The 17,070-nt window shown below is 48.8% G+C and overlaps 1 protein-coding gene across 1 annotated transcript in view; it reads left to right on the top strand.

The window, feature by feature from the left end:
- The first annotated feature begins 666 nt into the window (after positions 1 to 666).
- LOC139280222 (acyl-CoA 6-desaturase-like) overlaps positions 667 to 17,070 on the top strand; it is a 109,440-nt gene continuing 93,036 nt past the window's right edge. Inside the window, exon 1 of the mRNA XM_070899835.1 lies at positions 667 to 985. Within this exon, the coding sequence (XP_070755936.1) occupies positions 779 to 985 (207 nt within the window). The 5' untranslated portion in view covers positions 667 to 778. The remainder of the gene's footprint in view (positions 986 to 17,070) is intronic.

The raw sequence follows: 17,070 nt of genomic DNA on the forward strand, positions 1-17,070 counted from the left end.
TCCCTCCCCAGTCCTTGACACCCCCCCCCCCCAATCCTTGACCCTCCCCCCCCCAGTCCTTGACCTTCCTTCCCTCTCGCCCCCCCCCTTCCCGGTCCTTGACCCTTCCCCCCCCCCCATTCCTTGACCCTCCCCCAGTCCTTGACCCCTACCCCCCAGTCCTTGACCTTCCTTCCCCTCCCTTCCCCTCTCCCCCCCGTGGAGCCAGTGAGCCTGTCCGGAGCTGGGAAACAAAGCATTGGGCGCTGGGGCTCACGGCCCTGGGGCGCACTAAGCCGCGACCTGTGGGCGATGAGCGAGTGTGCAACAAAGAATGCGCCTATGCAGGAATGATGGAATTGGCTGAATGTCAGTGCAGACACAGTCAGTCCCACGGGACAGGCTCTGGGTGCAGTGCTGGGGGGAAGCCGGATTGGGAGCGTTCGCAATGTGTCTAACTCTGGGGAAAGCAACTTTAGCAAGCGGCTTTAGCCACAATCTCACCGAGCGAGGTTGACTTGAAAGCTCTTATAGATGCATCGGACCCGACTGGGTTCGAAAGATCCGGATTGAACCAATGCCTGCAAGCGAGGGCTGTGACACTGCCACTCGATTGGTGCAGAAACTCTGCTGATCCCCTAGGATACAGCATCGCATTAATGGTTAATTCCTGTCGGATGTTGCTGGGCGGGCTGGAAATATAAGATGAACTGCTAAAGCAAAAGAGGGCAGGTAGAGGGGAAGAGAAAGAGAAAAGAAAAGAGCGTGAAGGGGAGAGAGAGAGAGAGAAAGGACAAGAATGGGGAAAGGAGGAGAGAAAGGAGAAGAAGAGGGAGCATGCGAGAAAAAGGCAGCCCTGTACACTTGGGAAGAAGTGCAGAAGCACAATAGCAAGACGGACAAGTGGCTTGTGATTGATAGGAAAGTCTATAACATCACTAACTGGGCCCGAAAGCACCCAGGAGGGCTGAGGGTTATCAGTCACTTTGCTGGAGAGGATGCCACGGTAAGGAGATCGCCTTAACCATCATTCAGTCAAATCTGAGCATTGTCCGCCTGTATTATTGCAGAGATGCTGCCTCTGTGTAAAAGTCAGAATGCATTCATTCCAGTGATCTGTACCCGCTCTGCTGTGCTTTTTCTCAGCCCTCGCTTTACCATTGCAAATTTGACTTTGTGGCATTTTCATGGATTTGCGAAATAATGGGTCTTCCCCCCTCCCCCCAGAACATCTTTTCGGCGCACACATGTGCCTTGCACTTTTTAAAAATAAAAAAATCTTTGGTTTAAGGCACGGAGCAAGAGCAGTTTGTTGGCAGGAGGCCAAGGTTACTTGCTTTCACAGATCCCAAGTTACTATCGGTCACTTGAATCTGGGCCATCGTTCTTGCAGGAACAGCCACCTTCTGAGGCTGTGAGCCACCGAGAATTAGTCTCTAAGGCGAGGTCTACATATGGATTATAAATTGCTGGGGCTACTAATCACAATTAGACAGGCACAATTCTTCTGAGTCACAACAGTTTTTAAAAAAAATTACGATTAAACGGACTTAGCCAAACCACTTTTCACCAAAAACGTGGATGGATTCGTGGATTTACACTTCCCAAAATATCCATCCATACCATTCCTGGAAAATCCAGTATTACCGTGTGATAAATATTGATTTATTCAGTGGGCGGTATTATAAATGAATGCTGCTTTAGAATGCAATCTGCTAAAATTCTGGGATTTCATTTAATAAAAACAAAATTGGACTTATTCGGTGACTGTAATGTAGCGACCCTGGCGAGTAGGACTCAATTGGACTGCAATTCAAAATCCTGCTACAATATAGTAACATAATGAATGTTCCCCTGGGAGGAGATATTTTTAATAATCTATACTCATGTAGAATTGATTGCAAATAACAAGGATTTTATCCCCATTTTTTTCCATTCTCGCCCCTCCTCTGCTAAAAGTCCCATCTTTTAGCTCCGGCACAGTTCCAACGCTGCATGTCAAGTGGTCACGCTTCACGTGTGCCTGGACGATGAGTGTCAGCGGGCTATTCGATTGTGGGGGACATTACAGCTCATGTTTTACCCAACGTCAAACTGAATGGGCTCTCCAGCAGGTGGTGCTGCATATTGGTCAGGGGTTCCATGGAACCCTGGGCTGATTTCCACCTTCCCCAGCCGGGGCACAGATCAGCCAACTCATTGCCAAGAGGAAAGTCATGGGCTGCAGGAGGATATCAATCTACTGGTCAGATGGGCAGAGCAGTTGCAAATGGAATTTAATTCAGAGAAGTGTGAGGTGATGCACTTTGGGAGGGCTAATAAGAAAAGGGTACACACATTAAGCGGTAGGCCACTTAATAGTGTAGATGAACAAAGGGACCTGGGAGTGCTTGTCCACAGATCCCTGAAAGTAGCAGGCCAGGTGGATAAGGTGGTTAAGAAGGCATACGGAATGCTTGCCTTTATTGGCCGAGGCATAGAATATAAGAGCAGGGAGGTTATGCTGAAACTGTATAATACTTTGGTTAGGCCACAGCTGGAGTACTGCGTGCAGTTCTGGTCGCCGTATTATAGAAAGGACGTGATTGCACTTGAGAGGGTATAGAGGAGATTTACTAGGATGCTGCCTGGAATGGAGAATCTTAGTTATGAGGACAGATTGGATAGGCTGGGTTTGTTCTCATTGGAACAGAGGAGGTTGAGAGGAGACCTCATTGAGGTGTACAAAATATTGAGAGGCCTGGACATAGTGGATAGTAAGGGTCTTTTTCCATTGGTGGAGGGGTCTATTACAAGGGGGCATAGTTTTAAGGTGGTTGGTGGAAGGTTTAGAGGGGATTTGAGGGGGGGCTTCTTTATGCAGAGGGTTCTGGGGATTTGGAACTCGCTGCCTGGAAGAGTGGTGGATGCAGAAACCCTCACCACTTTTAAGAGATGGTTGGATGGGCATTTAAAGTGCAGTAACCTGGATGACCTTTTGTTGGACGGAGCAGATATAATGGTAAGTACTGCAGGGAATAGAATATGGCCAGGGTGATCACCTGGATGGGTCGGAGAGGAATTTTCCCAGATTTTTTTCTCCCTAAATTGGCCTGGGTTTTTATTTGGTTTTTGCCTCTCCCAGGAGATCACATGGCTCCAGTTGGGGTGGAGTGTAGAATGTTTCAGTATAAGGGGTGTCGCATTTGTGTGAGGCGGACTGGTTGGGCTGGGTGCTCTTTGCCTTTCCGTCATTGTTCATAGGTTTATATGTAACCTTTAGGGCTGCTGACCAAGGGCCGTATGACTTTTTGTCGGCTGGCGCGGACACGATGGGACGAAATGGCCTTCTGCGATGTAAATTTCTATGTTTCTGTGTTTCTAACGTGGAATTGACCCTGGGAGCTTGTATTCTGTTTTGTTTTGTCCCAAATTTAGTGGAAGATTTACGCAGTGAACCATCACTGAAGCTTTATACAACATTCTTCCGATAAATTGAGTATCTTGTGATGTCTGTTCGCCCCCAGTATAAATGTTGTGCCACACAGGCCCTCCTGACATGAGACATGAATTCTCTTGATATTGCAGATAGAACCTTATTATTAGTTGCATTTACTATACTCCCAGCTCAGGTACAGCATGGATTAGAGTAAAACTGTCTTTATACTGTTCACCAAGCATTCTTGGATCTACTACACCAGAGGAAGGCACCTCTGCTGTGCTCTAATGGTCATCATCATCATCATCATCATCATAGGCAGTCCCTCGGAATCGAGGAAGACTTGCTTCCACTCTAAAAATGAGTCCTTAGGTGGCTGAACAGTCCAATACGAGAACCACAGTCCCTGTCACAGGTGGGACAGACAGTCGTTGAGGGAAAGGGTGGGTGGGACAGGTTTGCCGCACGCTCCTTCCGCTGCCTGCGCTTGGTTTCTGCATGCTCTCGGCGATGAGACTCGAGGTGCTCAGCGCCCTCCCAGATGCACTTCCTCCACTTAGGGCGGTTTTTGGCCAGGGACTCCCAGGTGTCAGTGGGGATGTTGCACTTTATCAGGGAGGCTTTGATGGTGTCCCTGTAACGTTTCCTCTGCCCACCTTTGGCTGGTTTACCGTGAAGGAGTTCCGAGTAGAGCGCTAGCTTTGGGAGTCTCATGTCTGGCATGCGAACAATGTGGCCTGCCCAGCGGAGCTGGTCAAGTGTGGTCAGTGCTTCAATGCTGGGGATGTTGGCCTGGTTGAGGACGCTAATGTTGGTGCGTCTGTCCTCCCAGGGGATTTGCAGGATCTTGCAGAGGTATATTGAGCCTCAATCTCTATAGACCACTCCAGTTTACCAGAGTAATATTTCCATTTTAACTCTAGCCATCCTTGCAGCCTCTTCAAGTAGAAGTGCCACTAAGGGTGGAATCATGGATTGTTATGCACTGTGGGTCCATGCCAACTACAGACTGTCCCAAACTTATTACACATTGCACCCTTACAACCAGCAGCATCGAAGAATTTCAATCCATGAATTTGCAGTAGGTTTGAACCCGCATCGGATAGGTAAAGGATAATACTCTCTCTAATCAACTACATCGCCATTTCCTACATGCTTCAAAAATCATTTGACTCTTTAAATGAATTGTTCTGAATATAGACACAGCAGATTAATGTGATGCAATGCAAAATAATACCGAAGACTTGTAGAAGATCACACACTATTTGAATTGCTTTGATGTCAAATTATGAATTAAAAATGTTGGTGCAGTATTACAACTATATGGGGCCCACAAAGTGGCTGGTGATGTCTGATGGTTGCATAGTCCCGTGATGCAATGCACTGGAGGGCGGATAGCAGTTTAAAAACTCGCCCACTGGCTCAATACGATTCGAAGGCACCGAGAACTGAAAGGTCCCAGGTTCAAACTGTAGTCTGTGTTGAATTAACTCATCCTAGCAGTTGGCCTCAGCACCCTGGGCTGAGGAGGGTGATAAAATAAGCAAGGGTTCCCGTTCCCACCCTGATCACGGTTCAGAGATACCTGTTGGAAAGTATGTGTATATATGTGCACAGAGGGTCAGAACAGGATCAGGTTGGCCTGTGATAATCCCCTGTAGTTAAATAGCCTGACAATGTTCAAAATATAGGATCGCTCAGGAAGAATGGACATTTGAGTAAGGTACTGGTGGTGAGTTGTCTGTGGAACCGTACTACACTATGAGAGAACCCATTCGGGAAAGGATGGGGCTTAATCCAGGCAGTGGAGAAACAGGCTCAATAGGTAAAGTACATCATCATCATCATCATAGGCAGTCCTTCGGAATCGAGGAAGACTTGCTTCCACTCTTAAAATGAGTCCTTAGGTGGCTGAACAGTCCAATACAGGAATTACAGTCCCTGTCACAGGTGACAGACAGTCGTTGAGGGAAAGGGAGGGTGGGACTGGTTTGCCGCACGCTCCTTCCGTTGCCTGCGCTTGATTTCTGCATGCTCTCGGCGATGAGACTCAAGGTGCTCAGCGCCCTCCCGGATGCACTTCTTCCACTTAGGGCGGTCTTTGGCCAGGAACTCCCAGGTGTCAGTGGGGATGTTGCACTTTATCAGGGAGGCTTTGAGGGTGTCCTTGTAACGTTTCCTCTGCCCACCTTTGGCTCGTTTGCCGTGAAGGAGTTCCGAGTAGAGCGCTTGCTTTGGGAGTCTCGTGTCTGGCATGCGAACAATGTGGCCTGCCCAGCGGAGCTGATCAAGTGTGGTCAGTGCTTCAATGCTGGGGATGTTGGCCTGGTCAAGGACACCAACGTTGGTGCATCTGTCCTCCCAGGGGATTTGCAGGATCTTGCGGAGACATCGTTGGTGGTATTTCTCCAGCGATTTGAGGTGTCTACTGTATGTGGTCCATGTCTCTGAGCCATACAGGAGGGTGGGTATCACAACATGTACAAGGTATAGACTGTCTGGTTTGAGTGAAACCCATTTGACATTTCCCTCATACTCCACAGATGGAGTGATATCACAGGGTCCCTGTCTGGGATCTTCACGGTGGAATTATCCTGTCTGCATGCTATTGTCACTGCCTCTGTAGATGTTAGTGAGCTGTTAAATCTTCCTTTAAGCTGCTCTTGATCGATTCATGGGTACTAAGCAAGTCTGTGCCCTGTGCTGAGTTAGCTCATTGCAGTTGAGGCGGTGATAGGTGTTATATATGTAAACCTGTAAATACCTTGTTTAACCACCAGAGGGCTCATCCCCTGGAGTCCCAAGGGATCCCACAATCTCTTGGGAGCACCTGTACATAAGGAGGCCTCACAGGCTGGAGAGGCACTCTGGAGACCCGTAATAAAAGACTACGGTCACACCATACTTTGAGCTCACAGTATCTGGTCAGACTCTTTATTCAATACATAACAACTGGCGACGAGGTACAGATGACGAACCCCACCACAACGATGCAGAGAACAGTGGGCATCCTGGAAAAATTTTCCGAGAGAGATGATTGGGAAACCTTCGTGGAGCGACTCGACCAACACTTTGTGGCTAATGAGCTGGAAGGAGAAGCGAATGCTGCCAAACGAAGTGCGATTCTCCTCACCGTCTGCGGGGCACCAACGTATAGCCTCATGAAATATCTGCTTGCTCCAGCGAAACCCACAGAGAAGTCGTATGATGATTTGTGCACACTGGTCTGGGAGCATCTAAACCCGAAGGAAAATGTTCTGACAGCGAGGTACAGGTTCTACACGTACAAGAGATCTGAAGACCAGGAAGTGGCGAGCTATGTCGCCGAGCTAAGGCGCCTTGCAGGACATTGCGAATTTGAAGGACACTTGGAGAATACGCTCAGAGACTTCTTTGTACTTGGCATTGGCCATGAAGTAATACTTCGCAAACTTTTGACTGTAGGGACCCCAACCTTGAGTAAAGCCATAGCGATAACCCAGGCATTCACCAGTGACAATACCAAATAAATCTCTCTGCACATGAGTGCTGCTGCAAGTACTGTGAACAAAGTGATGTTGTTTTCGAATCGTAACGTACAGGGCAGGCCTCACATGCCTGCAGCTGCTTGTCCGCAGATGTCAGAGTCCACCATCAAGGGTGGTGAATGCAAGGCCATTAATGGGGTACTGAAGTTGCATGTTCAGCCATGAACTCATTGAATGGTGGTGCAGGCTCGAAGGGCCGAATGGCCTACTCCTGCACCTATTTTCTATGTTTCTAACACCTTGTTGGCGCTGCGGGGGTGATCATCGTTTCCATTCATGCCGCTTCAAAGGATACGTTTGCAACGGCTGTGGAACAATGGGACACCTCCAACGTACATGCAGGCGAGCTGCAAACCCTGCTAATCCTGCAAACCACCATGTTACAGAGGAGGACAGATCCACGGCGGATCACGACGAACCAGAGCCTCAGACCAAGGAGGCGGAGGTATATGGGGTGCACACATTTACCACAAAGTGTCATCCGATAATGCTGAAGGTTGAACTAAATGGACTCCCGGTGTCAATGGAGTTGGACACGGGCGCGAGCCAGTCCATAATGAGCAAAAAGACTTTCGATAAATTGTGGTGCAGCAAGGCCTCAAGGCCAGCCCTGACTCCCATTCGCACTAAACTGAGAACGTACACAAAGGAACTGATTCCCGTAATCAGCAGTGCTACTGTAAAGGTCTCCTACGATGGAGCGGTGCACAATTTACCACTCTGGGTGGTACCGGACGATGGCCCCACGCTGCTCGGCAGGAGCTGGCTGGGAAAGATACGCTGGAACTGGGACGACGTCCGATTGCTCTCGTCCGTCGACGACACTTCATGTTCCCAGGTCCTAAACAAGTTCCCCTCACTGTTCGAACCAGACATCGGGAAGTTCCAAGGAGCAAACATGCAGATCCACCTGATTCCGGGGACGCGACCCATCCATCACAAGGCGAGAGGGGTACCATACATGACGAGAGAGAGGGTGGAGATTGAGCTAGACCGGCTGCAACGAGAGGGCATCATTTCGCCGATCGAATTCAGCGAGTGGGCCAGTCCAATTGTTCCAGTCCTCAAGGAAGATGGCACCGTCAGAATCTGTGGTGATTACAAAGTAAGTATCAATCGTTTCTCCCTGCAGGATCACTACCCGCTACCAAAGACAGACGACCTATTTGCAACGCTGGAGGGAGGAACAACGTTCACGAAGCTGGGTTTGACCTCGGCCTACATGACGCAGGAGCTGGAGGAATCATCGAAGGGCTTCACCTGCATCAACATGCTCCAAGGTCTCTTCATTTACAACAGATGCCCGTTTGGGATTCGATCAGCCGCGGCGATATTCCAGAGGAACATGGAAAGCTTACCGAAGTCGGTCCCGCGCACCGTGGTCTTCCAGGACAACATCTTGGTTACAGGTCGGGACACCGTCGAGCACCTGCAGAACCTGGAGGAGGTTCTTAGTTGGCTTAATCGTGTGGGGTTCAGGCTAAAATGCTCGAAGTGCATTTTTCTGGTGCCTGAAGTGGAGTTCCTGGGGAGAAGAATCGCAGTGGACGGCATCAGGCCCACCGATTCGAAAAGGAAGGCAATCAAGAACACACCAAGATCACAGAACATGACGGAGCTGCGGTCGTTTCTCAGACTCCTGAACTACTTTGGTAACTTCTTACCGGGTCTTAGCGCACTGTTAGAACCACTGCACTCATTACTGCGTAAAGGAGATGAATGGGTATGGGGTAAAAGCCAAGAAAATGCCTTTGTAAAAGCTAGAAAACTGTTATGCTCAAACAAATTGCTTGTGTTGTATGATCTATATAAGCGTTTGGTACTAGCATGTGATGCATCGTCATATGGTGTCGGGTGTATATTGCAACAAGCTAATGAATCTGGGAAATCGCAACCGGTTGCTTATGCATCCAGAAGTCTGTCTAAGGCTGAGAGGGCCTACAGCATGATCAAAAAAGAAGCATTAGCGTGTGTTTATGGGGTAAAGAAAATGCATCAATATCTGTTTGGGCTCACATTTGAATTGGAAACCGACTAAGCCACTGATATCCCTCTTTTCTGTAAGTAAGTGGATAAATATGAATGCATCGGCCAGCATCCAGAGATGGGCGCACATGTTGTCCACATACAACTATGCCATCCGCCACAGGCCAGGCACCGAAAACTGTGCTGCTGCTCTCAGTAGGCTGCCATTGCCTACCACAGGGGTGGAGATAGCACAGCCCGCAGATTTAGTTATGGTAATGGAAGCATTCGAGAGTGAGCAATCACCTGTTACCGCCCAACAGATTAGAACCTGGATGAGCCACGACCCTTTACAGTCCTTAGTAAAAAAAAACTGTGTGCTCCATGGGAGCTGGTCCAGTGTCCCGTTAGAAATGCAGGAAAAGATAAAGCCGTACCAGTGGCGCAAAGATGAAATGTCTATACAGGCAGGCTGCCTTCTATGAGGTAACCGGGTAGTAGTACCCAAAAAGGACAGGGACACTTTCATTAGTGATCTCCACAGTGCCCACCCAGGCATTGTAATGATGAAAGCGATAGCCAGATCCCATGTGTGGTGGTCCAGTATCGATGCGGACTTCGAGTCCTGCGTGCACAAATGTAACACATAATCACAGTTAAGCAATGCACCCAGGGAGGCACCACTAAGTTTATGGTCTTGGCCCTCCAAACCGTGGTCTAGGGTCCATGTCGACCATGCAGGCCCGTTCTTGGGAAAAATGTTCCTAGTGGTTGTAGATGCATACTCCAAATGGATTGAATGTGTGATAATGTCGGCAAGCATGTTTGCTGCCACCATTGAAAGCCTGCGGGCCATGTTTGCCACGCACGGCCTGCCTGACGTCCTTGTGAGTGACAATGGGCCGTGCTTCACCAGTGCCGAGTTCAAAGAGTTCATGACCCATAATGGGATCAAACATGTCACATCTGTCCCGTTTAAACCAGCGTCCAATGGCCAGGCAGAGAGAGCAGTGCAACAATCAAGCAGAGCTTGAAGAGGGTGACTGAAGGCTCACTGCAGACTCCCCTATCCCGAGTCCTGCTTAGTTACCGCATGAGACCCCACTCGCTCACTGGGGCTCCCCCCTGCTGAACTGCTCATGAAAAGGGCACTTAAGATAAGGCTCTCGTTAGTCCACCCTGCTCTACACGAACAGGTAGAGAGCAGGCGGCTTCAACAGAATGCATATCATGATAGCGCAAATGTGTCACGCAAGATTGAGATTAATGATCCTGTATTTGTGTTGAACTATGGACAACGTCCCAAGTGGCTTCCTGGCACTGTCGTGGCCAAAGAGGGGATAGGGTGTTTCTGGTCAGACTTTCAAATGGACTTACCAACAGGAAACACTTGGACCAAACCAAACTCAGATTCGCGGACTATCCAGAGCAACCCACAAAGACTTTACCTTTTTTGACCCCCCAACACACACATCAGTGGCAACCGACCCAGCGGTTGACCACAAAGCAGGACCCATCACCCGCAGCAGCCCATCAAGGCTCACCACCCCCAGCAGTCCAGTAAGGCCAGCTGCACAGCAGCCCAGCGAGGGCCCAACAAACGACTCACCAAAACCAGCATTTGCACCAAGACAATCAACCAGAAAAAAAAAGGCCCCAGATCGACTCACATTGTAAATAGTTACACTATTGACTTTTTGGGGGGGGGGGTGGGGGGAGTGTTGTGTTATATGTAAACCTGTAAATAGCTTGTTTAACCACCAGAGGGCTCATCCCCTGGAGTCCCAAAGGATCCCACAATCCCTTGGGAGCACCTGTACATAAGGAGGCCTCACAGGCTGGAGAGACACTCTGGAGACCTGTAATAAAGGACTACGGTCACACCTTACTTTGAGCTCACAGTATCTAGTCTGACTCTTTATTCAATACATAACAGTAGGGATGCTGCAATTCATAGAATTTTACAGCAGGAGGCCATTCGGCCCATCGTGCCTGTGCCGGCTCTTTGAAAGAGCTGTCCAATTTAGTCTCACACCCCAGCCTTTTTCCTCATAACGCTGCAAATTAGTCCTCCTCAAATACCTGTCCAGTTGCCTTTTGAAAGTTATTGAAGAATCTGTTTTCACCACACTTTCAGGTAGCATGTTCCCGACCTCAGCAACCCTCTCTATAAAGAAATTTCTACTCATTTGCCCTCTAGTTCTTTTTGTCAGTTATCATTTTAAATCTATAATCTCTGGTTACCACTCCACTTGCTAGAGGAAATAATTTCTCCCTACTTGCTCGATCAAAAGCCCGTATAATTTTGATGACTGCTATTAGGTCTCCCCTTAACCTTCTCTGCTTGAAGCAGAACAAGCCAATTTACTCTAATCTCTGCACAGAACAGAACTCAATCATCCCTGGTATCATCCTGGTAAACCTCCTCTGTTCTCTTCTTCTTAGGCAGTCCCTCGGAGTTGAGGAAGACTTGCTTCCACACTAGAAATGAGTTCCCAGGTGACTGAAGAGTCCAATGGGGGACCTACAGTCTCTGTCACAGGTGGGTAGACAGCGGTTGGAGGAACGGGTGGGTGGGGTGTCTGGTTTGCCGCGCGCTCCTGCTGTCGATGCTTGGCTTCAGCTTGCACCCGGCGATGAGACTCGAGGTGCTCAGCGCCCTCCCGGATGCTCCTCGTCCACTTTGGGCGGTCTTGGGCCAGGGACTCCCAGGTGTCGGTGGGGATGTTGCACTTTTTTCAAGGAGGCTTTGAGGGTGTCCTTGAAGCGTTTCCTCTGCCCACCTGGGGCTCACTTGCCGCGTCGAAGCTCCGAGTAGAGCGCTTGTTTTGGGAGTCTTGTGTCAGGCATGCGGACAATGTGGCCTCTGCACCCTCTCTAGGACCAGCTGAGGCCTAACTAGTGATTTGCAATGATTTAGCATGACTTTGTTTTTGTATTCAATACCCCTATTTACAAAGCCAAGTATCCCATAAGCTTGCTTAACCGACTCACCAACTTGCCCTGCCACCTTCAGGGATAGTGCACCCCCAGTTCCCTCTGTTCTTGCACCCCCCCCTCAAAATAGTAACGCTTCGATAATGCTGTACTGCCTCTCCAAGTTGTTTCTCCCTAAGTGCATGACTACACACTCATCTGCATTCAATTGCCTCGGCCCTGTGTCTGCCCATTTCACCAGTCTGTCTGTGTCCTCCTGGAATCTGCTTCTGTCCTGTTCATGTTGCCAAGTTGTGTTATCATCTGCAAGCTGCGACATTGTACACCCGATACCCAGGGTTCCCTTTGAGCTGCACGGTTGCGCAGTGCTCTGGACCTCCCGTGCAGCTGGCTTGCCGGCTTTTCAATGAGAAAAAACTGCATACGCGCAATATTTTCAATGGGCCACACAGGCCCTAAAAGGGGCCACGCACCCAAAAATAAATTAACCGAAACATTGCCTGTATCTAAGTCCAGGTCATTTATATATAACAAGAAAAGCAATGGTCCTAATACCAACTCCCGGGGGACCCCACTCCATACTTCCCAACAGTCGGGAAAACATCCATTCACCAATACTCTGCCTCCTATCCCTTAACCAATTTCATACCCAAGTTACCACCGTCCATTTAGTACCATTTTCTGAATAAATCTGTTATGCGTTACTTTATCAAATGCCTTTTGAAAATCTGTATAGAAACATAGAAAATAAGTGCAGGAGTAGGTCCTTCGAGCCTGCACCACCATTCAATAAGATCATGGCTGATCAGGCAACTTCAGTACCCCATTCCTGCTTTCTCTCTATACCCTTTGATCCCTTCAGCCGTAAGGGCCACATCTAACACCCTTTTGAATATATCTAACGAACTGGTCTCAACAACTTTCTGTGGGAGAGAATTCCACAGGTTCACCACTCTCTGGGTGAAGAAGTTTCTCCTCATCTCGGTCCTAAATGACTTACCCCTTATCCTTAGACTGTGACCACTGGTTCTGGACTTCCCCAACATTGGGAACATTCTTCCTGCATCTAACCTGCCCAGTCCCATCAGAACTTTATATGTTTCTATGAGATCACCTCTCATTCTTCTAAATTCCAGTGAATATAAGCCTAGTCAATCCAGTCTTTCTTCATATGTCAGTCCTGTCATCCCAGGAATCAGTCTACTGCACTACCTTCATCAATCCTCTCTGCTCCTTTATCAAAAAACTCAATCAGGTTCATCAGACACGATTTACCTTTAACAAATCCATGGTGGCTGATCCTTATTAACCCATGCCTCTTCAAATGGGAATTTATTTTGTTCTTGACACAGGCATCGAGTAGTTTTCCCACGTTAGACTGATCGGTCTGTAGTTACCAGGCTTATCACTCTCGCCTTTAAACAGGGGTGTAACATTCACAATCCTCCAGTCCTCTGGCACCAGTCCCATATCCAAGGAGGATTGAAAGGTGGTGGTCAGAGTTTCTTTTGTCTCCACCCCAGCCTCTGCTTTCTGGGTTAGGGAGGGAAAAAAAGATCGTCCAGATTCCTGGTTCTGGTGGCGGCATAGTGACCTCTCCTGGAAAGTGCACGTACGTGGATGGCAGATCAGGACAGAATTGTTCTCGGCTGTGATACTCTCCGTGGCCAAATAGCTTGATAATGCCCACTGTCTGGGCTTGCGTGTAAAGAATGGCCACATGGATGAGATTTTGGGGGCCGACCAGTTCCTGTGTAACTATACCCACAAGTTCAGGAGAATATCAGATAAATCTGAAGACAATTCCCCCCACAGCCCATTACATTTGGTTTAGTAACTGCAAACTTAATGTTTTACAAATGAATGCCTCTTACCCTGCCGCCCTTTTCTCTCATCCTCTCCTGAAGGCATTGGGGTTTAGTTCCTCACCCATTAGCTAATCCTCACGGGTGGGCCAAGGCTATTCAACTGTGGAGGGCTTTGCAGGCAAGCCCTGTCCTGTCCTTACTCTCTTGAAATTTGATTTACAGATGTGCCAAGTGTAAAAGAATCATGCAACCCCTTACTGTCTTTGACTGACGTGTACACACACATACACACACACACACACTTTGCAGCATGAGTCATAGGAGTGGTTGGGGGTGGGGGGATGGGTGGGCTGTGGCGGTGCAGTGTTTGCTAGCTTGGAATTCAAAAGTGAGAAAGTGATGCTTCAGTTGTACAGAGACTTGGCCAGGCCCCATCTGGAGTAGTGCTTTCAGTTTTGGGCACCGAATCTCAGGAAAGATATATTGGCCTTGATAGCGGTTCAGGGCCAACGGTACCATCAACCGGTCCAGGCAGCGGGCGGTCGAGGGGGTCGTTCAGCCCGACTGCCTGCCTCTCTTCCGCGGTTACATCCAAGCCAGGGTGTCCCTGGAGATGGAGCACGCGGTGTCCACCGGTACGCTCGCGGCCTTCCACGAGAGGTGGGCGCCGGAAGGACTGGAGTGCATCATCACCCCCGGCAACCAAATTTTAATTTGATTTAAGTTGATGGTCAAATGTTAATTTGTTTGTTTGTTGGTTTTAGTGCCCCTTTAATAAGGGGACATGTTATTTACAGATCAACTAAAAACTCATACTAGGACATTAAGGGATAAATTATGAAGAGAGGTTGCATAAATCTGGCTTGTATTTCCTGGAGTTTAGAAGGTTGAGGGGTGATCTAAGCGAGGTATTTAAAATGTTAAAGGTGTTAGATACAGGAAAATAGTTTCCTCTGGTGGGGAATCAGGAACAAGAGGGCATAATCTTAAAATTTGAGCTAGGCCGTTAGCGGGTTAAATCAGAAAACACTTTTCACACAAAATGTGGTGGCTATCTGGATCTCAACTCTCCCAAAGGTTGTGGATGTGGTTCAATTAAAATTTTCAAGACTGACATTGAAAGGTTTTTCAATGCCACCAAACTCAAAACTCAAAATGGCATATTCATGTAAGGCTTGCATACACTGAATTCTCTAGGCCCGCTAATGAGCCTCAAGTGAGTCGAGTTTTTGCTTTGGTAGCTGGGTTACAGCGACAGAAGGTGGGCAGAGGAAGGAAGAGCAGGAGACCCCAGAGAATTAGGCCTTTTCCTCGCGGGGGAATTTAACATTCACGTAATAGCAGTGTTTGGACCCCATACCAAAAGCTACATAACTGAATCGAACCACCTGCACTCACTAATCATATCATTGATACAGGCGAGGCAGACAAACACCTCCTTGCTTATTTCTATCTGTTACAAACTGGTTGAAGAAACCATGGGGGTGGCGATTTCCCCGACCTCGCACGGATCCAGGGTCGATAACAGATTCTGCCCACTTTGTGAAAGGGGTTTAGGTTGATTGGGCTTGTTAAGCCTGGCCAGCGCGTTACCCAGCCAATTGAAAGAAGTGAGTCTGATGACGTTATTTGATGATGAGTCATCACCCAGTTTCCTTCAAGGGTCAATGCGCAAATTTAGTTTCACAGTTGTGCTGTCAGTGTTCTACAGCATTGAGGTGCTGCAAACACTGACGATGACTGCACAGAGGCACAGGGCTGCACCCAGGCTCTTCCATGACCCTCCACATGCTTATGGAGGGAGTCATAGCATGCAGGCAGGTTCTCTTCCCTTCCAGTGGGCAGAAGAGACCTCCCCAGGAGACCAACACAGCCTGGTTGCATTTTGCACAGGAAGGCACAAGCAGGGATGTCATCAGGAGGAACAGGCTGCAGTGACGCAAACCTTTCAATGATCTCAGTGGATCACAAAATCTTAATACAAAACCACTCTCAACTTCATCCTGCAGTGCCACTCATCATATCCCCATCACTCTGCCTTCCCTACCCTACTCCTGCACGTCCTTACTCACACCAACCTACCTTGCACCTCTACCCATCCCTCTATCTACATTATCACTTCTCCATCTCACTAGCCACCCCTCATTCTAGTTCAAGCATACCAACTAACAATACACAAGGGTAGGCACTTGAGTGTTTTAGTCAATGTTCATGTGAAGTTTCTGTTAATGTGTTGTCAAACATTGAAATCTTTACTTTCAATATTTTGCATTCTTGGACAGATTTGTGTGTACCTTTGGAAGTGGCTTAGTGAGTTACAGTGACTGGTGAGACATAATGGTACCCCCCACAATGGTGAGGAATGTGAAAGGAATGGCTTGGGCTTTATAGGGATGTTTTATGGTAGTGGTGTGGGGTGGTGCCACCTTGGCGCATCATGTGGCAGCCAGGGTGTACAGCGTCAAGTGAATTAAATCTGGTGAGGCCATCCCTGGCCTCCCGGGCAGCAGTATGGTCGGGTGCTGATGTCCTGTGTCCTGTGCAGCATCAGGTGATTGCGGAGAGGTTGGTGGTGTTGTTGGTGCTGCTGGTGTGCCTGATGCTGCTGGTGTTGGGGCTGATCATGGTGGGATTCTGAGGACCAAGGTGAGAGTGTTTCATGGGCACCAATGCTAATGTAATAGATGGCAGGGGAACTTGAGATGACAGAAGCAATCTGTCACTGGTGAGAGAGGTTGTTCCAATGAGGTGACACTGGATAGAGAGATTGCTCCAAACACTTGCAACCTGCACAATGCTCAATCTGCCTTCCAAAAGCAGTAAGCAGCAGTTTTAGATCTTGGAAAATGATCTTGGAGGATGGGAGCCTTTATAGCACAATTGCAGCTGTGAAGAAATGAATTCATTGTCACACAACTCCCGACATCCTTAGCTGACGTGATCCCCGAGCAGCGGAGACCCGTGGACAACCTGGTAAAATGACAAGGTGAGCTCAAAATACAGGTTGAGTGTCCACAATCCGGAACCCTCGGGACCAAGGCCGTTCCAGATTCTGGGGTTTTCCGGATTTTCGATTTGTTTTCTGACTTCACGAATCCGGAAACCCCCGGATTTCCGGATTTCAGAACATCAGTAAGCCGGGGGGGGGGAATTCCCGTCAAAGAACTGTTCGGAGCGTCCGGCCCCACCGAGGTTGTTGTTGGACCGGCTCCGCCGAGGAGATCGTCGTCGGGCAGGGCCCCGCCGAGGAGGTGATCGGGCGGACTGGCGAAGAGGCCCGAAGTAAGGGCGACGTTGCAAGCGACGGCGAGGCAAGGCCCGATATTGGGCAGCGGCGAGGCCCCGAGATCGGCAGGGTCGTCCGGTCTGGATTCCGGAACATTTTACGGATTCCGGACGAAAAAAGAAGTGGAAAGAAATCGAAAGATGACGTCAC

The sequence above is a fragment of the Pristiophorus japonicus genome, chromosome 14 (genome assembly GCF_044704955.1).
Source record: "Pristiophorus japonicus isolate sPriJap1 chromosome 14, sPriJap1.hap1, whole genome shotgun sequence".
Classification (NCBI taxonomy): domain Eukaryota; kingdom Metazoa; phylum Chordata; class Chondrichthyes; family Pristiophoridae; genus Pristiophorus; species Pristiophorus japonicus.